General features: G+C 42.2%; 1 protein-coding gene across 8 annotated transcripts in view; it reads left to right on the forward strand.

The window, feature by feature from the left end:
- LOC143362553 (cytotoxic granule associated RNA binding protein TIA1) overlaps window positions 1-27407 on the forward strand; it is a 582269-nt gene that overhangs the window by 351686 nt on the left and 203176 nt on the right. Inside the window, exons 1-3 of one of the 8 annotated variants that reach the window (XM_076802824.1) lie at window positions 17606-17677; window positions 21278-21852; window positions 22919-23642. The exons of 4 other annotated variants lie outside the window; for them this stretch is intronic. In XM_076802824.1, the coding sequence (XP_076658939.1) occupies window positions 23453-23642 (190 nt within the window). In that variant the 5' untranslated portion in view covers window positions 17606-17677; window positions 21278-21852; window positions 22919-23452. Of the gene's footprint in view, window positions 1-17605; window positions 17678-21277; window positions 21853-22687; window positions 23643-27407 lie in introns of those variants that run through there. 3 more of the 8 variants (XM_076802828.1, XM_076802826.1, XM_076802825.1) reach the window with 3 other exon arrangements.

Here is a 27407-nt window from a genome sequence, read left to right on the forward strand (position 1 = left end):
AATTAAATCTTTCTAATTGTGTGTTCTTGCAACATAATTTATAAGAAGTGATTCATCACTTTTTCTCGTTGTCTAATGACTATTATGAGATTTTGTGTTTTCATATTCAGTCATTGAACATGAAACGTGGAAACCTTAGGAACTAACGCCAAAAATATTAGAGAGCGTGGATTAATCTGAACTTTTGATTTAATTAGTTCGAGCATCTGAAGAGTTCAAAGGATTCGAGTAATTAAATTATAAAATCTGATACTACTAATACACACGCATTCGTGTGAGAGAGAGAGAGCAGAACATTTTGGAAATGTTTGGTATTCTTCAATTTGACACCGCACAGCCTTTGACTCGACGTGAAAGAAACTTTTAATCAAATTAGTAGTTAACAAATCGTGAATAACTATACGCTAGACTGTCGATCTATACGCGAAGTGAAAATTTTCTGCACTAATTACAAGGTATTGGAACCAAATAATAATTTGTTTCTCCGGAGTCATTTCTGACCCACGTAGATGTAAGATTAGTTTTCCTTCGATATAAGGGGATGGGTCTGGACCGACTTTCGTCATATTTCGGATGATCATAAAAAATTGTGTATTTTTATTAGATATTTGAACGTTTTCGAGAGAGGGACGTTAAATACGACAAATACTTTTCCCCGCTACACGTGATCGAACAACTATAGATATCTGCGGATATATGCCGCACCGACGAATACTATCGTTCGCGATAGAAATTTCCGCGCCGGCTGTATTTGTTCGCCGAATCAGGCGAGTGGTGAACATTACCAATCGGCCATCGAAAGTTTCATAAACTTCCCGCGATCGACCATTCATCGTTGATTCACGAAACCGCTATAAATTGCGGTTTAATTGGCAACGAGTTAGGGGCGCTAATAGGCGTTTTGATCGGAACGCGACCGCCGCAGCGGTCTCTCTCTCTCTCTCTCTCTCTCTCTCACTCTTTCAATTACCGTCATACAAAAACGCCCGCCGCATTAACAAATCCACTGACCTCGACTGATCATTTCTCCCGTTCTCTTTTTCCCTTTTTATTCGGTCAGAGGGAAAAAGATGACTGGGGAGGGGGGCAAGGTGTTCATGCGCGAGCGATTGCCAACGCTCGAACGCATTTTGCGGAAAAAGAATCAAATTGATTATTCGCGATATTCGAATCTATACGAATGCCAGGAAAAATTGAAAATGTGTCTTTAATAATTTTACTAGAAAGTAATAATGTATTGGTGCTGTCCAATTCTTTCAATCTCGAAATTACTGCCACTCACTATTTTGTTATAAATAATTTAAAAAGGCATATTAAATTCAGAATTCACTAATCAAAAAAATTTTTAAAATCGTATCCATATAAATTCACGGTGCAAGAGGATCACACCGAATTTGTTAAGCTACAAATACTTCGGTCATCATTTTTACAAATTGTTATCCACTCGCGGTTAACAAACAACGAGTGACGGCTAAAACCTGCTAAATCCCTACTCGACGTGTCAATGTCGATGTCAGTGGACCATGCTGCCCCGAAAAGCGTTACCAGAAAAATCGATTTATGCCAAACAACCACTTTTGTCTACTGAGACCTAAATTGTTGACGCGATCTGCGCAATATTTCCACGGACTTTGTGTCTTCAACTGTGAAAAATCCGATAATAATACATCGCACAATGGAAATCGATACGGTTCGCTCATTCATCGTTCCGGCTATCGAGAAAACGATTAAGTAGAATAGCCCGTGATGTAGATTCAATGTCAGACATATCTACTTGAACTTCCACTTGGTCTCGTGCAGATCAGATCAACTGAATACAAAATCCGGTTGGTATTTGACCGACTCTCCTACCACTGAAAGGGTGTGCCTCTGATGTCTCAGTGGTCTCAACAATGTCATCGATGTAGACAATACCAGAGGATGTTTAAGAGTCAGCCAATGTAATTTCTAAAATATTTTCTTGCCTTCAATCGACTGCTTGACTAGCTTTCTAATTAACTGGAATGTTTTCAGAGGATGTCTGACGTGTCTCTGGAGGGTTACGTAGAAACGGACATGATGCAGACCGAGTGTGAGACTTGCACTTGGTCTCATCCAAGTGGCGTTGTATATAAAGTCAATATTTGGACCGATCATATCAGTCGTTCCCTTTTTTTCGTGAGAAGAGAGACAGAGAGAGAGAGAGAGAGAGAGAGAGAGAGAGAAAGGAGAGAAGGTGCAGGGTGTGCACGCACGCGCGATGGCCGAAGTTGGTCGAAGAGGCGCCCGCATTTTGCGATCCGGCGTTCACCCCATAGACGAATGAATTCCCATGCGTTTTTGCCCTGACCAACTCGGAACGAACCAACCAGCTATCCAGCAGCTCTGGAATAGCGGGTGATGGGCGAGGTGGGAGTCGGGCGGTAGGATAGCAAGCCCGGGATCGATGGAGATAATGCCCATTACCCTTAATACGAACTCGCTCTTCTTCCATCTCTTCCTCCCTTCACCTTTAACTCCTCGTCGGTCTCTCCTTCGCCCGAGCCATTCCATTCTCGTGGCTCTTTGCAATCTGTAACCGATGCTTTTTATCGTCTCCACTGACTCGATCCGAGAACTCTCTCTCTCTCTCTCTCTCTCTCTCTCTCTCTCTCTCTCTCTCTCTCTCTCTCTCTCTCTCTCTCTGTCTCTGTTTCTCTCCCTCTCCCTTCTTCTCTATTTACCTCGTCCCGCGAGCCCGGCGTCGTTATCATCATTGATCAAAATTTTGAAATCCCGAATAGAGTGTAATGCCACTACCATGTCACCGTCGTAACTCGAACAAAGAGTGCCGTTCTCGAGCTCGATCGGGCTCCGACGATGACGATCCTCCTCTCCCACGGGAGAAGGCACACCCGACTCTCTCCCGATTTACGGCCTCTCTCCGTCCTACCAGACGCAATTGTAATCATCCTCGGTCCCCACCGATCAACTACTCGACAACGTTTAACCCTTTCACTCGGCCGCACTCACGGCGAAGTGCGATCATAGGGGATGGAAACGCGACGATCACCGGTCGATCGTGACTCGACCGGTGATTAGCGTGTGTGATTGCGTCTCCTGTTCCGCGGAGATAGCTTGTTCCCGTAATTTCGCGTTGTTCTTGGATATGGCGTCGTTTCGTTTTACCATTAAACCGTCTCGGCGCCGTCTGTATCAATGTTTTTATTTTTTAAATCTTCTCTCATCTTCTCTCTCCCAGTTTGTCAAGAGTTTTCATAATTTTATAGATTTCCTGCCTGCTCCTAAAAAGAAAACTCAAAAATCATACGTCTCACTAACCCTTTGCACTCATGTGTCGGCGTGTGACACGACATTATGTAATTCCCAGTTTAAACACACATTATATTTTTTTGACATATTCATTCCCTTTTAGGAAACTGATTATACGTAGCTACTTTCAATAGTATCAGTAAGAACACTGTCCAAAAATTGCTAGCAATCAATTAAAAGTCCTCTTAACTGAAACACAATCATAATCGACCCCGCAAGTATGCCTCCCTTCAATCGCATAATTATTCTTAACTTTCCCCCACTGTTTTCAAAATTTAAATTCACTTATAAACTTCGGACGTATTTCCGAACACGTAGAAACCAAAAAAATTCAACGTTACCGACGTCCAACTCGTATCCGCATTCGAGAACATTTTCAATTAACTATTCCCCTGAACAATAAATAAACGCGTTCAAGCTGCCGCCAGGCGATCCGCGAGAATTCCAGGTGAAACGCGAAAGAATCGGTGACGCGTGGAAATCGTTTCCCTCGACATTTCAAGAACATCATTCAAAAAATATTCCACCTGAAACACCATCAAACAACAACGTCACGGGGGAAACGTCGTCGCTAATTACCTCCCTGTTCAAAAATGTTAAAACATCGTTTCAGAAATGCGAAACGAAAAATCGAGTCGGTCGGACGTTTCCGTAGGCGCCGTATCACGGTCACATATGTGCGCGCAGTACCTACATACCATACATACATACCATACATACATACGTTCCCGGGTCCGTAAGCATCAATTTTTTAAGTCGGCATGTACACACGCTATTCGGAGCGAAAGGGTTAAAAAATCGATCTGACACAGATATTCGAGTACGATCTCTCCGGAGAACCATTAATCCAATTTTCGCTAATGGACAATATACCGAGATTCCTGTGCAAGACGGAATCCGAAATAGGGGGCGCCGAACAGGACGGTGAAAATCGGCCGTTCAGAATCGTCTGGATTTCCGGTTGTTAAACAATGCTCGTGCTTCCGGCGAGCATCGTTTTGCAGTTGCAATTTTTTTTCCGCCGCGACACTCGCGATCACCGATACGGAACGAATTCATTGTATCGCGCGGGGGCGGAACGTGGCTGCACGAGTGTGTACTTATCTCGAGTGGAGCCGCAACGAGTTTCTCCGTTGAAGGGCCACTCTCTCTCTCTCTCTCTATCTCTCTTTCTCTCTTTCGTTCGCTGTATCCCGTGTGTCTGAGCGCGAGACAAGTTCTTCGTTACTGATTTAATTGCTTTCCTTGCCTTTGGAAAACGCGGACCCAGCTCCGAGAAACAAAACAAATCGCGGATGGCTCTGGATGTACACCGGGCCGCGCGCACCCTGCCACCGCACGCCCGGTTAACTTGTGTGGGCGCGCTAACCTGTTGAGTGTATTCGCGTAGGTGGTGAGTAGTGGATACGGGCGAAAGTCTGCGGATGAAGTTTCTCGAGGAAATACACGCGAGACTTCATCCGCGTGAGAATCCTAACACGCACAATGGGGAACACGCTCGAGCAACGCGGGGCTCGCTCGAACCGGAAACTTCTCTAATTTTCTTCTCCGCCGGCGTTTAACAAAGAATCGTCTATTTCCGTGCGTAGATTCGACCGCGATCTATACGCCCACAGGATTGGGATTTTTTTTAGGCCGTCAGTTTTGGTAGAAAAATTGGAGGGTGAATTGCTCGCGCAGGACTGCCCGTCGCTTCATTTTGTATCACGAGGGGTCAGCCAAACGGAAACTTGTTCTCCAATTCTGTTCTACGGTGGCATCTGCTGAGAATGCAAATTAGCTACTTTTCTACGTACACTCCGTTACAACACACTCTTGCCACCAGATTGGAATTTTTTAATTCCAGTTTCGTGGAACGTAGAAGCTCCGAATTACACGCCGAGGACACCAACATTTATGCTACTGCCGAAAAGGGTGTCTTTCCAATGTCCGGTTTAATCGTCCTGGCGACGGTAATCGTACAGGCTTTGGCGACATATGTAGAGAAAAAATCAGTGTATACATTGGTCTGGTCACTTCGTGTGAAATCTATTAAGTAGATTAATACAGGTATTGTAACGAATATATTACATTCCACTTGAACTCCGAACCAGCCCGAAAATGATAAGAATCGCGTACTAGTTATCGGAACAAGAGAGAAGCATTTTATTGGACAACGAGCGGAAACTTTCTGCAAACGTTCTTTGCAAAAACTCGCGAACGAACTCCAGGGATTTGATAATTGGAACGATAATAATATTGCGCGCCTCGGCAATTACTCCCGACGTTTCCACCGATAGGAAATTTACTAATAACTGCGCCGCAAATGTTTACTTAAACTCCGATTTTTATCGATCGACTCGGGTAGACAGTGATTTGTGTGTGTGTGCAAATATATATATACAGGGTTTTTTAATTTCTTCACTGCGTTGAGAGTTATGTCACGCAAAAACGAGAAAAGTCTGATTAAAATTTAGCAGATGACTCGCTGTAGACTCAGAATCTCAAATGTGCTATGCCCGCATAAAATCTACATTTATTGCAGTCTGGGAAATTGTGAAACTTCATTTTATTCGGGCTGTAATGGATGTCGTAATCAAAGAGATTTGATTGGCTCGAATTTTTGTTAACAATCTAAAGTAAAAAATTATAATCTCCATTTTCTGTATTGTCACAAACCTACGCAAATTACGAAGGCAAATTATCTGTGAAATGTATTTGTCAATGAATCTCACTGTTGCCAAGAACAAAAGGCAGACAGAACCGAATAAAAATCTGCACACTGGCGAAGCTATAAATTCACGCAATTGTCAACAAAAAGGAACGAATAAAAATCTGCGGGAAAATTCCCACAAACGAATTAGGAACGCTGTTTCCAGAGGACCGTCTAATCGAAGAATATAAATCATCACCTCGGCTACTTACGGTACCAAACTGAATCGATTTAGGGGGACATTTATCTAGGAACTTTGGTAATCAAGAAGTACTCGAACCTACATTTTTAGTAACCGTAAATCGATATCCGGACTAATTAGTTTTTACTGACGGTTCCTTATCACAGGAAAAAAGGGAGCCGTTCGATAACGGTGTCAAGTGCGCAATAAGTATTCCGGTTTCCAGCTTCACCGAAATCTTACAATTCTATTAAAAATCAAATTGCTAAACTTTTCGACAAGCTTCTACAAGTACTCGATGCCAAAAGTATCAGATAAACAAATAAAAATGAATAAAAGCAGGCTCTTTAAAAAAGCAGAATACTGCACCTACAATTATTATTTACTCTAGAACAAACGACTCATTATTTAAAATATTTTTCCGTGTCATCGACAGTCGCGAAAACACTCGGAATCGACAGCGACGACTCACCCTGCATACGATTGGCATATTATATTACATAAAGTCTGTTTCAATAGGAACGATGGATTTTTAAACGAACGTTTGTGCGCTGTCTAGCGTTTGTTCGTGAAACATTCAGAGCTGTCATCGGTAACCTTTGGCGAATTATCGCGGAACGATACGCAGTCCGGCAAACAGTCGAAATCATTCGAATTTATTACCGGAAGTCGTTTTCAATTTCAGCTGCGCTTCGAACGCCCCGAGGGACACACGATCAACATCAATTAGTCACAGAGATCGGCGCGACCCGACGATTTGCGACTTCTTTCTGCGACGGCCATGTCAAGTCAAAAATTTACGCCAATAATCCGCGAGCCGGGAATTCCAGTAAAATCATAACCGGCTGCGGAAAAGCAAAGCGTCCTCGAGCCGATGGTCATCCAAAAATATTATGCTTCGTTTCCCTGTACTTCATTATATACTTCGTTGGACTTCGGGAAATAAATATTTCTGGTGCGTTTCGAGTACTTCTTGCTCCATCTGAATTTATGAACTAATATCGATTTTATCGATAGACTTTTTAACGACCGTTTTTAACAAGACAAGAATCTCAACTAACCGAACACTTTCTCGGGGGTGTTGTTCTAAACTGTCACGCGTCCTCATTGAAACAGCCTTTATTTGCTCGGAAAGGATACCGTCACGCATGCAGCGAGCACTTACTTAGTTAAGCATGCCGCAGAGCGGGAAGGTTGGTAAAAGTTTGACCGTAGATAAAATCGTGTGTTACGACCTCTAGGCGAAGGAGAGCACGAAAAACGCTCGAATGCGCTGTGCTTTTGCGCTAGAGAAAAGTCGTCCGCAGTTCCAGGGCAGAGCAGCTCTCCCACCCCTGGCAAACCACCCTCCCGACCACCCCTCACCCCCCGATCGACCTTAGCTCCGCTGTGCAGAGCTGGAAAGTTGGCTGGCGGAAGGAATGCGGGTCTGATTGGTCATAGTGTCCAATCTCCTCCCTATAGATAGACTTTTCCCTCACCCCTCCTAAAGATCCCGAAGACAGAGCGCGCAGCCTCGTTATTGGCAGAAATGATAATATCAATGAATCACGCGGCAACGCGTGGCAAACCTCTTTACCATCGTTCGCTCCAATTTTGTTTCAACTATGTGCTCCCACTCTGAAAAATTTGAGAAAATTATATGTTAACAACTGTGAAAACATAAAATTAGTATCTCGTAACTGCTACAAGAAATCGGCATTTCAAAACTTTTTCGAATTTTCTCAATTCGGTTTCCAAAAAATTCATGGATGTGCATTCTAATGGCTAACATGTGCCAGATTTTTTTCAGAATTTTCAATTGAAGAGTATAGGAGAAATGACGGGAAAACCTGATTTTCTTTGTCACCCCGTTACTACCCCCCTTGTCGATACATGGGGTTGAACACTGGCACAAAGTATTTTCCTTGGACGAACTGTCGAGTGGCCTGTTGCAAATTCAATTTAAGCGACTAAAATTATCAGCGATCAGAGATTGCAAATTACGAAAGGCGATTAATGCTTTTGCAATAGCCTGCGTCGCGCGGAGACGTGTCTAATAACGATAACCGGCAAGAATATTACACGTTAAGGATGTAGGTATTTACATACAGCACATAGAGACGCGAGGATAGAATGTTCTACTGCGTGGTAAACAGCAAAGGTTAGTGGAACTTACTGGGTTGGAATAATCGCGTTTGAAGTATTAACACATGTATTTCAGTGCATGATTGCCTTGTAATTACTACGCTGCATGTATCTATTTTAAGTTGCGCGAGTAGCGACAAAATTGATTGACGTTTTAATCGTTTCTCGAACGTCCGCGATAAATGGTCTAGCGACTTTAAAATGATACAATGGAGAAACATTTTTACTAATCGCGCGCGTATCCAAACATTAATTATTCATCGACCGCGATAACTGCAAACCGATCACCGGCCCGCTATATTTCTCGAGAGAAAACACTGTGTTTGGAACTATTATTCTAACCTCCTTTTTATTTGCGTGTATCAATAAAAGCGATGTATTTCCTTTGTGCGTTAGAACAATGCCTCGGCGAAAAGAGAAGCGACATTTAATTCGAGTTTTTTTCTGCGCCCGTGAAAGGCAGCGATAAATATTTTTTATTGAACGCTCACCGACGCGGCAGCATTAAAAAATACCTAATCTTTCATACCATCGGTGTATCGATTTACCTTCGTTCTGTGCGAATAACTCTGTTTGGCGTAGACGTTCGTAATTTTTCCGCGATAATGAACGTGCAGGGGTGTTCAGTGTGCAATTTAAAACCTTAAACAAAATATCGAGTGGTCTTACATTTAAATCTTTTATTTTACAGAACTTCGAACATTTTTACTGGCGATAAAGTGATCGATAGACTGCAGATGTTATGCACTTGTGAAAAAAAGAAAAATGGGTGGCTGCAATTTGGAACAGTGAAACTTTTGGAAGAATTGAAAATTCTCGATTTCCGATTTACTGGGGCCTGTAAAGAGAGAGGGAAATTATCGAGTGGTTAATATCGTTTCATGCGAAAATGTTTGATTTTGAGTAAAGATTCTCCGATTATAATACGCATTACAAGTGCAGAGCGAAATCCGGCGATTACGCCACGCTCTCCATCTCCTTCCGAATAAACGGCCGCGGTCGTACCGTTAATCTGTAGTTCCACAGTTTTCCCAACAATCATTTGGCAATTAAGAGCACCATAACGGAAGTGATTCTAAAAGTTCGGAGATGCTGAACTGATACCAACTCCGGATGGTGGATATTAAGGATTGTTTTATATTCGGCTTCCTCTATGGCGCATGTAAGTTAAATGGTCTGCCGGTGTTGTACGAAACGAATTTACGAATTAATGACACTATGGCAACGTTTGGTTATATCCTGCCACGTTACTGGAACTAATAATTGACAAATTAGAATTTATAGTTAAATGTTAGTTATGGTATATTTGCTTGGAAATATTAGTTGAAATGTTCAGGTTATACTGATAAAATGATTCAATAGTTTCGTACGGAAGTATTGTAATAGTATGTTGAACATTTTCTTCTCTGAGAAATATCGCTAAGCTATTATCTCGTTGCGACTTCGATGAATCATAAAATTTTATCTCATTTCGTAGCTCGATCATAAATAAAGTCTTATTCTATTCTTCAAGCAACTCATCCATAAAAGTTCTCGTAAAATTTTCCACGTACGAGATGAACATATTATGATCTGTTTAAACATTTATATTGAGTCGCTTCGTTCCCGTAAAATGTCAGCCGTTCGCAAACGTATGTTCAAATTGTACCTTAAAAACCTATTCGGTAGAGCTCTTGCTTACACCCACTTCGAACTATTTTCTCGAACATTAGCCTGATTAACCTGCATGCAAATATGTTTAATCGTGTCTCTCATTTAAAGAACTACTAACATAATATAAACGTGGTACAACTTCAATATAAAATCGCCAATTTTATGGTTCCGGATTTTTTAAAAGGTCGACTCTGCAACCAAAAATTTTGAAATAATTCACTGTCTTCTGTGCCACTAGCTAGAATGTTCACGAATTTTTTCGTAATCGTTGAGCCTAGCAGAAGAAATAGAGCTGAAACAGAAGATAAAATCTTGTTCTATCTGAAACGATAAGAATTCAAGCCATTGATGCAACTTCAGACTTTGGGGACCTAAATGAAAAAAAATATGACCTAAAAAATTTCAATAGAGAGAAATAAGGAATATAAATATGAAAAGGTACTGCTTAGAAAAAGGTAACAACACGGAAACGTGTAATTCAGTTTTCCAACTAGGAGTAGAATTAAAGTGAGCGCACTCTAGGAACAGCGAGGTCCAGATTTGATCGATCATATGTAAATTATGGTAATCGTCCGCATTAATATTCCGGGGAAATTAGCGCACATTAATAATCCCTCTAACGAACAATCCCCCGATGGAATGAATTAACTCGAGCGCTCCTTGCGATCCAAAAAACCTGCGGTTCCGTATGAACAGACCTTTGCTGGCCGGCGGTTGTTCATTCGAGCCCTTTGTCCTTTATTTTGCAGGTTCGGCCCGGCAACCCGGTGTCGTGCTGATACGTGTTCCTCCATTTTTCTTCCCGTTTGATTTTTTCGCGTCGGGTCTCTGTAATTCACGCATCAAAGAGTCCTCCCCGGTATGCAATAAACACGTGTTTTGATCCCCGGTGCGCGTTGTCTACCTTGCGTCCGCGGATTACATCATCAGTTCACCCGCGGTATGCTTTGAAATTAGCGGGTTTACGTGGTCGAGTATCTCGCCATGGAACGGCACAACGTCTGTCGCGTGCCCGCTCGCTCGCATAAGCGCGTTTATGCCCGGCAATTCTGCTCACCTAAGCGCCGCGCGCCGATTCCGAACCGGCGCCGACCCGCCGTCTGCATTTTCAATTAATCTTTCGACAACCGCGAAATTTCCGGCACGCGGAATCACGGGTTTCGTTTTCCATGCTCCGCGATCTTCCATTCGGTGCTGGACGCAGACATAATCGAGCCTAATCTACTCCACTGGCGTCCACCTCGGTCTCCGGACGCTGGAAGGATCGCGAACTATAAGGGTCGGTCAGTTAGACCGTGGATCTTTGTGCAAAATAAAAATTTCCTCAGACGATTACACGGAACACAAGTCAGAAATCCATCCCTTTCAAAGGGCCGGAATTTTTCCAGTGAAATTTTCTTTGCGAAGAATTTACGCGAATAACTAGCTGCCCGTGAACAATTTTTATTGAAATATTTCGCTGTCGTTGATCCTGAGATATTCGACGAAAACTTTTAGGGTTGTTTCACCCCCCAATACCGACGTGAAATATAGAATTTTTCGGCAATTAGTGTGCTTTTTAGCGTTTATCATTTTTATCGAAGGAGCGAAAATCACCGCTCTGTTTTTGAAAGCACCGGTTGCAAAGGGAAATGACAAGTACTCGATTTATGCGTTTTCAATGGTAAATTCGGTGATATAAAGAGACTTTCGAAATTGAATTCGTCGCGTCAAACTATCGTGCATAGTTTCAAGTTTGACGGCAATTTTCTCCCGTTTAATGTGACCGATGGCGATCGGGAAATACATGTGATTAATGCCAGATGAATATTGAGAAAGTATCGGAAAAGAATTACGTGGGTATAGCATTGACTATAAAAATTTGAATACGCGATGGGATATAAAATCGATTTGAACTGTTTAACAGAATATCAATAGAAAATCGAGCAGAATTTATGTGACGGTCTGATGAAGCATCAAGATCCCCCATTCCCCCCACTCCTCGTCCCTCATTCCCCGTTCATCTACGAAACAGGCACGGCAACTACATATTCATCTAGACTGGCAGGAAGCACGCTCGCCATATATGCTTTCAAATAATAATACGATGAATAAACTAATTAGCGAACGTATATACACGCGCGCGCACGAGGGCGCATTGCGGCCGGTTGTTTCACAATGCAATGGCTATTATTCTCGTTTGTTTTTTCATGCATTTACACCTACTGCGCAACGCCGGTCATCTCGACAGTTTCGCAATTAGAGGGGCGCCGCCACGCCGACATTTCCATTTTCAATTCGTCCCCTGATAACCGTGCAAAAATTTTTCGACATCGGAAAAATAGATATGTAATGTTTGTAATTCTCCCGCCGTCCGACAGATGCACCGTCAAATACAAAAATTGTCTCCCGTGATCCTGTCCGACAATTGTTGCAAAAATTTCGATACGACCAATCGTAATTAGCGGACCACGGACGTTCGCGTCGCTGCAAATGTTTGGAACTCGCGTCATTCGCGAAGACAGCTGTCGAACGAACGGGTTCGTCACTCTGCGAGACTTTTATGAACAAAGGACAATCAGAGAATCCTTTTTTTTCTATTAATACGTGGTTTAATAAAAATCTAGTAAAAAATTTCCGAACTGATTGAAGCTTGATTTCTTGTATGTGATAGTGAGGTAATTTATCGCTTAACGTGGCAGGATTTGGTTTCACGTAAAATTGCGCGCCGATATTGTTATATTTAAATTCAATTACCCCTTTGACAAACGCGTGGCGCAAACTTATCGAACTTTTCGTAATTATCGTACAACGTACACGCAGTCGGGACTTTTAGAAAAAGGTGATCAAAGAGATACAACTACAAGTTTCGGAGAATAAATTTAACTTCTTTAATGGGATCCGCGTTCATTTGCATAATTCGTTATTTTATCCGTGCGCTCCTTTCTTCGCTTCCTCTTATCGAACAAATTTGGTGTATTCCAATTTTCCCGAAACACACCGGCATATTGTGATACCGTTTCAATTATCATCGTACAAAAACGTAAACTGCATTTAACATTTTTCTACGTTCGTGTCACAACAAACGCGCTGCAAAACGTATAAACATTTAATTTCTGCCGTTTTCATTCAATTGACTCGATGTTATGTTCTGTCATGGAGATCCGAAAAAAAATGTTATTTGTTTGTCGAATAGAAAATTCATCGTCGAAATTGAAATTTCACACGGACGATCAGAATGTTTTTAATATATCGTGCGGAACACCGATCCGTCAAAAAATTCAGAAACGCAGTCGCTAATTAATTCGACGCTTTCGATCGACTGTTAAACAAAAATCATTTGCCGATCGAAGCCGAACAACAACGGCGAGCTCGTGCTCGGCTCGCCGGTCTGTTTAGAACGTTGCGTTAAGATATGGTCTAATGATTCGATAACGGCAATGATAGATACCCATTCTGTTGCGTGCACGTAATTATCTCTCGTTTTCCATTAATTCCCCGTTTAATTCGCCGTTTCGAAACCGTCCGCGATTTCAATGGCTCAAAGTCATCCGCACGAAATATTATTAAAATGGGACGTAATTTATATGCGAAAGTTGTAATCCATTGCGTAAACTATATTTTACCATAAGCTCCCCTTTCCGCTTCCGGCGGATTAAAATACTTTGTTGCAAAACGTGTGCGTGCCTGGGACCGAACGTCCATGCGAAATTTTTAATTAAAAAATCCCCCTCGATTATTATTTTCATTCGGTACATTTCAAAGACCGAGTCACCTAAGTCTCATTTTTAGTTAAGCGATCGCGTTAAGTGCTCGATATTCTCCCAAAATTGACTACTATCGATATAGATCTGATTATGTTTGTCGCCGTGTATAAACGAACAGTTGAACTTTACAGAAGTTGACATTTTCAGAAATAAATTTCGCCGATCTGGATAAAAATTTAATTTCCCATATCGAAGCGTTCGGCAAGCGAAAATAAAACCGGGGCTGCATACTTGATAGCTGTTTGAAGATTTTTGTGCGCTATAATTTCACGGGGGATTCGCGGCCGGGTTCGCAGATAAATTCTCATTTATTATACAGCATCGTGAAACCCTATTTACCTCGGAATCCACCGAACTCCAGCAGCGTTTCATCTATGCCAGTTACATCCACGAAAGTAAAACGCAAGATTAATTGCGCTAGTTCGATTGTGTCTAACGCAAGCGGAAGTTTCTTCGACTCGAAACGTTTCCGAGAGGAATTAAATATTCGCTTCTAATATATCGTGTCTCTATCGCGAAGCTTATTTTTGCAATATGTTTAAGCTGCTTCCGTGTTATTGCCTACGAATATTTGATAAACCACCGGCGAAACAGCCTCGGAACCATGCGTCTCGATTCGCATCGCCGGTGCACGTATGTGAACGAAAGGAATAAACGAGTCTGCGCGCACGCGCGGCTTGCTCGAAACAATAAATGATTGCCTACTTAAAAGAATTCTTTTGTTATCGGCGATCGGAGGTCGACGAGGATCGTGCCTCAATTTCTGGACGTGAGCAAGTGATTTAGTGTGCATCTGTGCTCGGGACAAGTGATTACTCGTTTCCGTTTCGGGAGAAGACGGAACTATACGAAAATATGTTTCATTCTTGTAATGGAAACGGGTGGGATAAGGGGATTTATCGTCTTCGGTCAAATGAGAAACAGAATGCCATTAAATCTTACCAGAATTAAGAGTTCCGCGTGCGGTATGCTTCTTCCGATGGTCAATCCCATAAGTGATCTTTCTAGTCGCGTTCGTAAAGCGATAATCTGAAAAGAGAAGATCTTCTTGATTTCTTTCCTGTGATTTTATCTTTGGATTGTTTGCTGGTTCGAGAATTCGTCGCGTTGAAAGATCAGTGTGAAACTGAAACTTGCAAATTATATTTATTCGAATAAATACTCTAAGTATCATTGTTAGTATAAACACAGTAAGCGCGTATTAAATTCGCGAAAACACCGAATTAAACATTGTTCATAGAGAAAGAAAAATTCACCGAAAACTTTCTGCCAGCAGAGTGTGTTTTTGCGCGTGTCATTTCACCAGCGAATTTTGAGGAACTCCTGTGTTTCAAACTTATAATGATGGACATTTTAACGCGCTGTATAAAAATGTTTAACGAACAAATAGAAATGTTTCGACCGTGACCCGAGCAGTTGGAAAGCGAAACAGAGATACTAATCGCGCTTGTAATTAAGAGAGTGGTCTAGATACGTTCATTTTTTTTATGAAATAAATCTCTTTTGCTTATACTTTCACAATTTCAAAGACACTGATATAAGAATAATTCTCACTTTTAGTGTCTCTAAGGCAAACTACATAGTTGCAGTTGCGATTGTATACCGGACATTTTCCATACAATTTTTACACCCACGGGTTCCCGAGGTATTGAAAAAATATCTATTGAACCACCGTGGTTGATGGTTGTTTTTCACACCAACAACGTCGATGACCGTCAAAAAGACCTGTCCAATACATTTCCGAAAAACTATTTTCCATGTAAATTTCATCAAAATGGGGGTGCGAACATGTCGCTTTGTAAGTGAAAAATTTGAAAAAAAAATCGGATTTCGCACTTTTTATTCTGATAGCATCCATTTACTTCAGTGTCGATGCATTTTTGCAAAACGGAGGGAACACTACACCTGCTGAATCCAGTTTGCAATTGTGCCGCGATCAAGTTCGAATTTGATTCCGGAAAACGATTTGATTCCGAAAATCTGGGTATCTTGGCGCGGGAAACGAGAATTGTGAAATTGGAACTTTGATTATATCATTTTTGACATACGCGCGGAAAATCCACAGAAATCACTAGACTACGGATCTTTATGCGAAATAAAAATTCTAAAATTTGAAAAGCTTCTGTAAAGAAAAATGTCTAATAGTTCTAATAATTTTAGAAGTAGAACAGAGTGATTCACCGAGTTGTACTACTTAAATTTACTCACGAACTACTTACTGTACAAAAAAATGTTTCAAACAACAATTGTTCGATATCGAGCGACGCATACAACACGATACACAATTTTTTTATATGTAATTTTTTTATCGAGATACGATATCAATTTTCGTCATACCTGTACAAAATGTAGAGATTGGGAATCCGGGGCAATTAGTCGAATCGAACGCGTCGAAGACGAAGAAAGGGTCGCGAGGGTCGGCGGCGGGTGGAAGGGATGTTGCGAAATTAAATATTCAGTCGCCACCCTCTGTACGGGGCTCGATATTAACGTTGTAACGTGGTCGAATGTTTCGCAACGGAAACGACAACGTGTGCCGCACGCTGGTCGGGCTCACGTTCGCGTGCACAGCTGCACACTTGTGTAAGTACGCGGCATTGTGCCGACTGTTAAGCATTTGATACGGCCACCTTCCTGTCGCGCATCCATTGTCGTCGGCTCGTTCGCGAAACTGAACCAGCCGGTTTCTCCGTGGCGCAATTGCCCGGTGATATGATACGACGATGCCCGTTGTCTGCGCAGCGATTCCCAAATTGGCCCAAAAATCCCTGCCTCCACCACCAACAAACTTGACAGTCCATTATGTTGTTACGACAGTCCGTTGCGTCCCCTCTCCCGAAACAGCGTAAATCGTGGCCCTTGCAATTTTATTCCATTTCTTATTCAAGTTTTAAGCTTTTAACCCATTAATATGCATTTGATCACACGATTAAAGTCAGTCCATTCCAGTTTCATTAGTTTCATGAAATTTTAAATAAATATAACATGTTCGAAACGGTTTAACATTACTCGCATGCACCGTTCTTTGAAGTCGTCGATTTTACAAATGCTCCGGTTCGGATGTATTTGTGCAACGGTCTGTCATCCGGAATTGCATACCGTGTCAGATAACTAACCAAATGATGTTTCATTTGAAAACATTGCATATTCAAGAGTGGATTTAACATTTCGAATGTTTTGATTAATAATAAGTTAATCGCGTTGCGCAAAATAATGAGATGCGCGAAATTATATTGCTATTAGGAATTTAGAAATGATCATGATTATTGTAGCATAACAATTGTGCACGGTGTGTCTTTCATCTGAACGGCCGAATAATCTCTCTGATATTCTGTGAATGTATTTTGTCAAATTTTAGGTATAAATTAGTGCATTCACAAGTACAACAAATTAATTGGAAAATTATTAACTACAAATGAACAGCATTTAGAATAGAAATGAATAGCTGCAATTTGAAAACTTTAAAAAATCGATGGGAATATTATTTCGGACCTACTAAAATTATTAAAAAGAGGAGGGCAAATTACCGAGTGACTATTTTACATTTGATGCAATATGAAGATCGAAAAATCACAAGTTACTGCAGACATTCCCACTCGATTTTCACTGTGAGGGATCCTATCGATCGTTGAAATAAATTTCTCCTTATTCCAGTGGCCACAAAACGTGCTGCCAGCGATTTTCAAAAAATTCTATTACAGCGCTGCGCGGTGCATTTAAGTCAAAGATTTCGAGTACCATCGACAGGCCGAATCGCATTGAGAAGCACTGGCGTACAGGTGTCCGTCCAGCTCGACGTTGCTGGTTTACTCACACGCCTAACGCGCATTGTTCATCGCTGTTGCACGCTTTACATCGGCGCGTCGGCGGTTAGTATACACGATTCTTTAAGCCAGCCAGTCGAACGGTTTTCAGTGTAACGCCGGCCGCTTCGGCGATGGCCGCGATATTCGGCCAATTTTTGCGGTGCCGTTTTTTTCCCCGCCGGTAAATGCGCCGTTCAGTATTGTCACTTTCCGCGGGTGCAATTTTTTTCCGACTCGCGTTTTCGCGTAATCTATTTCGGCCGGGAATCGGCGAAACGCGCGGCGCGCTCCGCGTTAACGAACCGTCCGCGCTAGTAAAGTTTTCATCCGAGCCGATTGTTTTGACTCCGGTTTTTTAATTATGCCCGGGGAACGCGCGCGCGAAAATCGTGCAACAATTTTCCCAGCGCTCGATACACGCATCGATCCGTTCCGCAACGCTGTGGTTGACGTTCGCGGCGTGCAGCTACGCGTTGCGCTACGTTGCACCACGTTGCTACATTCCGGGAACACACCGATCGCTTGTAAACATTGTGCTGATTAAATATTCGGGCCCAGCGAAACTCCCGTCTTTTTTTCCCTTCCGTTGCTAAAAGCTCGGTGTGTTTGTTGTCGCCCGTAATCGGCAACGACGAAGTCGATGTATGCTGATCGATGCGGCATCATTGGCCGACTGCGGGTTTCGACGATGCAGTTTAACCAATCGAAATAATACCCCGGCCCTATCGCGTTGCAATACGAAAACAACATTTTCCCCGCATTTCTACGATTTTACATCCACCGTGAAACGTTTACACCATTTGTAAATGTGCTTTACGCGTCGCGATGCGATCGGATTTGTTTTCTTCTCGCAAATGGACGATCATATTTTGTTTCGGGGATACCAGGTTGAATTCATCTCGAAAAATCATGTCATGCGATTTTTCCATTCGCGTTGATCGTATTTTAAGCCTTTGTTCTTGCGCGGGAGACCGCGTTGTAAGATTACAGTGATAAAGCTTCGATTTTTGTGTGATCGAAACACCTGTCACTGTGAGAAAATTATTCAGCAGAGGAGTACGCTATTAAAGGTTTTCCTGAAGCGAATTTCTTAATTTTATGAAATTAATTTTATAAGATTTTATTAATGAGATGAATAAGTAGATGAAATTTGAAACAGAAGACAGTTTAAGAGAATGTGAGGCTATCGATACGTAATTTTCAGCTTCCCAAAGTGATTAATCCTCCGTTTTCGTTATAGTTTAATGAACTTGATGTAAAGAGGCGAATTTTTAACGAGGCATTGTCATATCTATGCTGAAACGGTTGCCGCATCGAACAGCGGGAAGGAAACTCTTTATCTCCCAGCGGATGCATATTGTACCGTGATTCTTGAAATTCAGCTTGACTTTTTTAACTACCATAAAGTTCCATATACCGGACAGAATACATGAAATATGCAACCGTCTGAGAATCCCTGTTTATGGGGCTGCCGGCAATAAAATAATTTCGAGTCACCGAAACTCTCGGGGGTCTCTTTCACGACTTCACAATACTTCCTACATCATTGCTAAAAAATACTGTGCGTATTCCGTAAACATTTATCGCATTCAACGTCGCGCAACAAAATTAATACAACAAATAAAATTGAAATTTCGTTTGGGTAATATAAAATACGCGAATTCTAATTTTCCTTTTCCTGTCGACAGGTAGATAAAGTTTCGTATTAATCTCCGATGAAATTGAATCGTGTATGGCTGTACATCGATGCATACGTTTATTGCATTTCTGGCTTGCGACCGATCAGTATGAATTTTAATAGCGCGACACCTTTCACGGTTTACACCATTCAGAACTCGAAATGGCATGTAATCGATTCCGGTGATAATTATATGCACCAGTAGTCGGAGCATGACCGCGTGACGTCTATTGTTTCTTAGCCCGATGATATCCGCCGATAATGATCAATAATTTGAATAGCACCGGCGAACACAGCGAATACATGACGCATTAGCTAGAACATAGTTACGCAGAATATTCCGGCGGCGCGCTGGAAGCGCGGATTATTGAATTTTTCATTTTCCCAGAGAAAATCTGACCGGACCCGCGTTGCCCCCGTTTCGATCCGTATATTGTGATTTCCGCGCGGCTATAAATCATGCTTGAACTCAATCAGAATAAGACACAATTAAACCTCATACCGTATGAATGCAGTGCAGTTCCCATGCAAGAGATTGAGCGTTTGTTGTCGACAGAGATAATACTTGCGCGGTTCACTTCGCCAACGGAAGTTAATGTTACGCGTTCTGTCCTCGGGTTTGCCGATTATGGTATCACACTTTCGGTTTTGATATTTCCTTACCACGAGGTCGCGATACAGCGATTTCTTTCTCGAATAAAATCGTTTCCGTGGACGCTCGGTTTTTCGAAACGTGTCCACACGATTTTCCAGAACGTTTGAATGAAAATATTGCTCAATTGCGAATTTCATTGCGGCAGGTGTACAAATTAGAAACTCGCTGCTCGTTTTATTACAATTTTTTACTGTGATAAATTGTTGGACGATTTTTTTGTTTTTGCTACTGTCACGATGTTTAACTGTATCGATGAAAGATTTATTGGATGAGAATGATGAAATTTTAACGATGTCGTAAACCGAAACTATGATACCTGTGTGCTGACGTATCGGTTTCGAACGATGGTTAAACACGAGTGCTGAAATTGGATTTTTTAATGAAATAAAATTCGAAGGGACGCTCGGGAAATAGTATGGCTGAAGTTGGTACGTTTACTATCGTCGGCAGAGGTATTTATGGAATATTGTGGACAAATCTGGTAAAAGTTATCTACTAAAACATTAGTAAATTATCTTTATCCCTAAAGATGAATTTCAAAAAATTTCTAAAAATTCATTCAGACTTCAGTAAATCTACTAAATCCATATAATCAATTCTATCAAGCACCAACTAATTTCAACTGAGTTTCTCAACAGAATAATATTTTTGTGAAGAGACAAAAGTACTTTCCACTAAGTTTAAATGTCAACGCCACAGTAGCGACAACGTTATTTTATTTTCCCGAGCAAACTGACCGGCACAAAGACTCGAATGTTTTTCCGCGAGCCGTATTAACCATAAGTTCGAAGGCTGTGGAGGTCCAGGGAAATCAGAACTATCAAACTTTGGAATCAATTTCTCGAATTGGCGGTGGTCGCGGTCCAGTGTTCGAAGACCCGAAAATCGACCACGCGTAAACCAACGACGTCGTAATCAAATGGCGACCGTGTGAGCGATCGTTTTTATCTATCCGTGTTTGCGACATGCAATCAGAGAGGCGCCCGTTGACTCGTGACGCTTCCGGTCCAGGTTTCCGGTCCGCAGAACCGCACCGTTTCCGTTCGGCTACCCAGCCCACCGATCAAATCGGTCGCCGTCATATATCGTTGGTCCGAGTTCGAGAAACGCTATCGCAGTTGCTGCCAGCGGACTCGTCATTAAGAAACCTCAACATTGCGCGTATTCCGCCGGACCATAACAGACCCAATTAACCCTCGCGCTACATCCAGTTCAGACACGTTCCAGTCACCGGAAAGTCTCGCCGCAAACTTCACGGAACGCAAATATTTGTCACTTCACCGGCAAGAACTGAACTAAATGTCAAATTAATACAATTTTTACTTCGCACAGAAATCCGCAGTCTTTTTATCGCGTTGACCTGGCAAGACTTTTTATCTGAGCCCTTGGATTAATTAGAATAAAATTAATTACGTGCTATTTTTGTCGGCAACTATCTGGAATTTTAGAACACCCCGAATTAAAGACGAATTTTTAAATATCAACATAATCAATGTGAGAGATCGGAGGTAGTGTGTAATCGAAGAAATGCAAATTGCATCTGGAAATTGCATCCTGGAATCGGAAAGTGACGAATTAGTATAGCGGAACGGACACGCTGATACGTGTGTGAGAAAAATGGGTGAAAAGGTGTTGTTAGTGATGTGACGTGCCAGGCCCGGGGTTTACTGAACGGTGCCAGCGTGCAAGTGCAAGTGCAAGTGCAAGTGCAAGAAAATAGTGGGTATATCCGCATGTAACAGCTCGGTGGTAACCAGACGTGGAATACTAGCTCGTTATCGGGAGACCAGCGAGTTGACACGGTACAGTGACGCGAGCTAAACTACCGCCCTGTGTCTTCAAATGAGGTTCCCTTAATTGCTTCTGGAGTCCATGCGAGAAATATGGGATGAAAGAAGGGATAGGAACGGACGGGGAAGTAAGTGACACCGATGCACCTTCGTAGTTATCCCGGCGCCTTTGATGCAACCCAATTCTGAACACTTGAACGACGACGGATTTTTCTTCTGTCTATCACGGACCGGTGCGCCGCTTAGGCTAATCCGATTTTTCTTGTATGCAACCAGACGGGCCCGGCACTTGGTGCATTTGAGCATCGAACTGTTTGTTGCTCGGTGGAACCGTCCTTGTGGAATTATGGATTTTTATGCGAAATACAAAATTCTACGTTAATTGCAAGATACTTCTTTTGATAATTCAGTTGAATATTTCCCATTTGATGGGGTTTAATCAGGAAGTTACAACAAATAGAATTAATTTTGCTTAACGTCAAACCACATGTTGATCTAACAAAACGGAAGCGTTTAACGATGGTTCCTGCGATACTGTTACTATTGTTAAAATATTTGTTTTTTATCTGAAAAGTATGCTTTCGTAATCGTGCAACGTGCAGTGCTGTCGGTTCAATGGAAATAAATATTCTAGCAGGGTGACGACAGTTCTTCATATTCTTTTCGTAGTCGTTTTATGTGCTTTCATGCACGTGTTTAATATTAATAACTCTAAACTCAGCACGCTTGCCGTTTGTACCGTTCACAGTGGCAAGCTACAATGTTCGATTAAATGCGACGATTTTCTCTGTCACAAATAAAATTGTATTTCACGATTTTCTTAACACGTTAAGCGCTGAACATCGACCCCACAGATTCTTACAAAATCAGAGTAGTTTACTTAATGAAAACAAAACTAGAAATTTAAAAGGTATTATAGGGGACGTCGCCCTAACCCTTTTGAATTCGAAAGATTCCAACAAAATTCGGTTTATCTGAATATCACACAATAGAAATGGATTTCTAAACCCAGTTAAAAATTACTGTCAGTCATATGTGGCAGTTAACGTGATAAACATACTCTCGAGGGTACTTCTAGCAGACGTGATCCGATTTAATCTTCAGAAATCGAGTAATTAAATATTCATTTCGACTCTCTACGTTCAAACAATAAATTCACGACACTCGGAAAATTCAGAAAATCACCGTGCACCTCCGTGTCGGTGATAACATTCGACGAATCTGAAGCCGAGGTTTAAAAATTCCAAAAGTTCCGAGCACCGATGCATCAGGCTGATCGATCGCCGTCTAAAATTCTAGTTACCGACCGAAAAAGCGAATGCTAATATCGCAATCGCGCGCGAGAAGAAGCACGCGAAACAGATCGACGAGGACACCGGCCAACAAACGTTCGTTCCTATCCCCGTTTCCAGGAATATTAATTCGATTTTCAAATATCACGGTCCGGCCCCGATTTCAATAATTGTTCGACCACAAACAAACCGTTCTATCCTACATTCTCTCCTATCGTGTCCGACTGTCGGCCCGGTTCAAACGACACAACGTGGGAAGTACGTCCCACGCATTCTGCTAGAAGATAAACAGTGTTGTGCACGTTCCGGCAGTGTTTGGCCACGGTGAGAAAGGAACGAGCCCGCCCCGGCCGGTTATATTGCTGAATATACACCTAAAGTTGGGATCGCGATGGCCGGCGAGCCGTTCTAATCTGGCCCGGGGAGGTCAAGTTGGGATAATCGGCGTCGATCATCGTCGCCCGGGAGTAGAGTAACATTCGTTCGGGCCGAGCAAACGCGAGAGCCGGCCGGGTTCTGCTTCCACACTTGTACGAGGACGATGGACAAGAAAATGGCGGTGGTGCCGGGCAAGAATAAATTGAAAATGGGCAATGCAGGCCGATACTACAGCGCCTGTCTCATCTACGACGTGGCGAACTCGTGCCTGGCCGCCTTGCACGCCAGGATGCCTCCGCCAGTCGTCGTCACGCGAACCAATCCTCTGTCTCCTGTGCACGTCCAAAATCCCCGTAAGTTTTCTATTTTCTTTCGCTTCTTCTTCTTCTTCTTCGTCTTTCTCTCATTTCGTAGCGGCGCACAGTGGGCAATTTGGACAAAATCGGATTCAAAATCAAGGAACTTTCGATAGGAATGCGGTGGAGCGATGAAATTTTTTTTAAATGAAAGCTGCAACTTTGTAGAATGTGGGAAAAATAGGGAGATTATTGCCATCCAATTATTTCAACGAAAAAATGAGTTCATTATTTTTTGTCACAAAAATCTATTTTTTGCAAAATCCTGAGGTCGTAGACAAATTTTGAGACCAGATTTGAAATCAGCGTGAAAAAGTCTATGAGAAATGATGTATAGCATGTTAAAAAAAAATTTTTTTCCCTCGTGGTATTGGAAAAACTAAAATTTTCTTGAATTTGTGCGCGTTTAACGAATTTTCTCGAGGTTAAAACACGTTCGTACCACAATCTCCTTATTTTTCCCATATTCTACAAAGTTGCAGCTTTAATTTAAAAAAAATTTCATCGCTCTACCTCAGTCCTATCGAAAGTTCCTTGATTTTGAATCCGATTTTGTCCAAATTGCCCACTGTGCGGCGCGGCGGCCTACTGCGCGCGATGACCGGTTCACGATCGGTCATTACCGCGCAGACTTTCAATTGAACGCAAATATTTCGGGACCAATTAAGATGGAACCAGAGCGAATAAAATTGAGAAGAATTCGAGGGGAGAATAGTTGATAATAATATCATAACAGAGACAAATTTCAATTACGCTTCCGCGCAAGTGTTCGTCGCTTCGGAAAGCGTCTCGAGGACGACGGGCACGAGAACCCGCGGTTCTTGTAGCAGATAGCGAGCACGTCCGTTGTAATAATAGCGTCAAAAAGAATCGCCCGGTCGCCCAGCTAAGAGATTGAGAAACAAGAATGAAGGCTGGAAGAGATCGCTAAATTCCACTTTAAACGTTTTCGTTTCCTGTCTAATGTCAATATTTAGAGAACGTTCGAAAATAATAGAAAAAGATGGTACCCCGACGATGGTACTACATTATGAACTCTGTTCATTTTAGAAGGAAACACTGGAAGCACGATGGTTGGCCTTTATACATATATATATACCTATACATTTTCATTCTATTTTCGTCCCATGCTCGTGGTTTATAAGCAACCACTAAAGCAATACCTATAAGATTAAAAATTCAGTGTTCACATACGCTCGCGGATTACAGTTATGGCTGCATTACCCTCTTTTATAACTTCCCTGTTACAGCCCCGCCGCGGTGAAGTAGTTTCCTCTCTGGCAAAAAATACCAGCCTGTCTTTGTAATAGGAAATCATTATAATACCGAACACGCTCAAACTTGTCACACTAAAGTAGGATACGTTTGTATAAAGTTATGTGAACTCGTGTGGAATACGTTAATTTTTCTAAATCCTTTTCTCGGTACACTTGTCTCTAGTTCAACGGAGTTATTAGCCTCAATGACAGTGGTTTGAACAATTAAAAAATCGCGCATGATACCAATTAAATTTTAAAATGTATCCATTTTATTTCCTACATAAATTTATTTTATTTCTTGCATAAATGTTTCTCTCAGTTGCGACGACGCGAAAGCTACTTTTTCTATCGAAATCAATTTCATCCGTCACCGATCAAAATGTATACTTGTAAATGGACTATGATTAAAGTTCCAGATGAAAATTCTCTTATGCGAACACGTTCGTCCGGCGATTAGTTCCCCCGATGCAGGTGGTGTAATTCAATATCGACACGAAGCTTGCTTCCAGGGCGAGCGGAGCGAATCTTAACCGTCCGTTAACGACATCGTCGACGTCGAACCGGTTAATCGACGATTCATTGGGAACGCAATAACGTTATCTCCCGTTTGACCGTTTTACGCGAGGCGTTTTTCTCCTTCGGGAGCATCATCTCTCCTTTGTTCGGCCGAACCGTCGGCGCTAGGAGGTAAAGAAGCGAGAGGGTGTAGGGTGCCGGGCGCAGGAAAGGGTGGAAACACTCTATGAGACGGGATAGCGTGTCTGTTTTGATTTATAAGAATTCACCACGAACCCCTAACCCACCTACCTGAGTCTAGCCTCACCCTCTTCGAGATCGAGCTAGATCAAACCCACCCGCCCTTTTCGCCCCACCGAACACCGCGTTCTCGCGCACCTTCGCCCGTCGTTTCACCTATCTCGCGCGTGAATAATAGGAAGGTACCCACCAGACCACCCGTTTTTCCGCCAACCTCGCCACTTTCTTCTTTTTCTTTATCTCTCCTCTTTGCCACTGTCTCTCGTGATGCGGCACCGTTCATTCGTCTCACGTACGTCTAACGAGCCTCGCCTCGTTGTCGATCAACGAAACTATTTATCAACCTGCTTCCGCAGCGGTGCATCGATATATGTACGTATATACGCTTTGTCAGTCCCCTTTGCGACAGTATCAGATCAAATTCGATGACTTTGCTGGTCGCTCGACCTCGCCTATCGGTCTGCCAATTTTCATCGTATGCTGCGGACATTTATTTCCCGCTAGAAGCATCCTGGCGATTTGACAGCAAAAAAAATGGAAAGAGAATAAATTCGAGAAGGTTCCGATAATCAACCAAACCAAATTTGAATTCCTCTTTCTTCGTAGCAAACTCTTCTGCGTCGATACAAGATGTCCCAAAATTTTCTAATGTGATTTCGACTTTTAAAATGTTCCCCATTCTTTGGATCGCCCCGTTCAAGCAAGCATATTTTTGGAACACCCTGTATAGCAATTCCAACTGTTCCCCAATCTCTTAGATGGTTGTTCGAAATCATCTTCGTCGAGTATTCGAGTCAATTTCTTCGCCCGAAGTGTCTGTTGCGATCCAACGCGAACTTCTTCTACAGTGTCAAAGCTTTGCCCTTTGAACTCCGATTTCACTATTGGAGACAAGAAGTTGCAAGGAATAGTTGCGTGGGGATGCAGTTTGAATGTCTCCGGAGCAGATCATTGCAATTTGACAAACAATTTCATGTCCGCCCTTTGGTTTTATCTGGAACAGACTGATGCGCAAGCGTCTGACAGAGTCCGGTTTCTTTTTGGTCACAGCTCATGCGAGTGATGCTTTGTATTGTTGCTGAAGTAAACAAAACTGAGGGAAACGACGTTGGAACCAGAGCTACTTGTGCGTTCACACCGATTTTGCACAGTGGAGAATTTACCACTGGTTTGGACGGGGTTTAACCCTTAAGTGGAACGTGCCACCTTTGGTCAGACTACGAAACATCCTACCGGGACCCTTCTAAAATTGTATAAAAATTTTCTAAGACACTTTCAAGTATTTCTATAAATTAGAAGTAAGTGATCCAAGTGCTCTAACTTTGGATTCACCTGTATAAGTATGAAAATTACTAGAACTTGTGCAATGAAGTAGTAGTACAATGTATTCTCTTAGAATATTGTACAGATTGCAAAACTAGTGTACGGGGGTCTGTGAAAAGAACAGTGAATATCAACTTAAATTAATATTGCAACAACTCCAGGTTTCCTTTAATACAACCCATCCACAAAGAGAAAAGAGTTTTATAGTACGTGTAAACTATTTATCTTTGCATTACAGAATTTTAGATTCCTCCTCGGTTCAAGGGAACCAAATAATTTACACATTTGGCGTCATTTGATTACAAATTTCGCTTTACTGGCTCAGATAACTATCCCGCGGGAGTTCGAGCGATTTTCCCCCATAATAATTCGCCATAACAAACTCCTCTCCTCTCTCTTTTTCTGTGCACCGTGTACTTTGAAT

The sequence above is a fragment of the Halictus rubicundus genome, chromosome 17, assembly GCF_050948215.1.
Source record: "Halictus rubicundus isolate RS-2024b chromosome 17, iyHalRubi1_principal, whole genome shotgun sequence".
Classification (NCBI taxonomy): domain Eukaryota; kingdom Metazoa; phylum Arthropoda; class Insecta; order Hymenoptera; family Halictidae; genus Halictus; species Halictus rubicundus.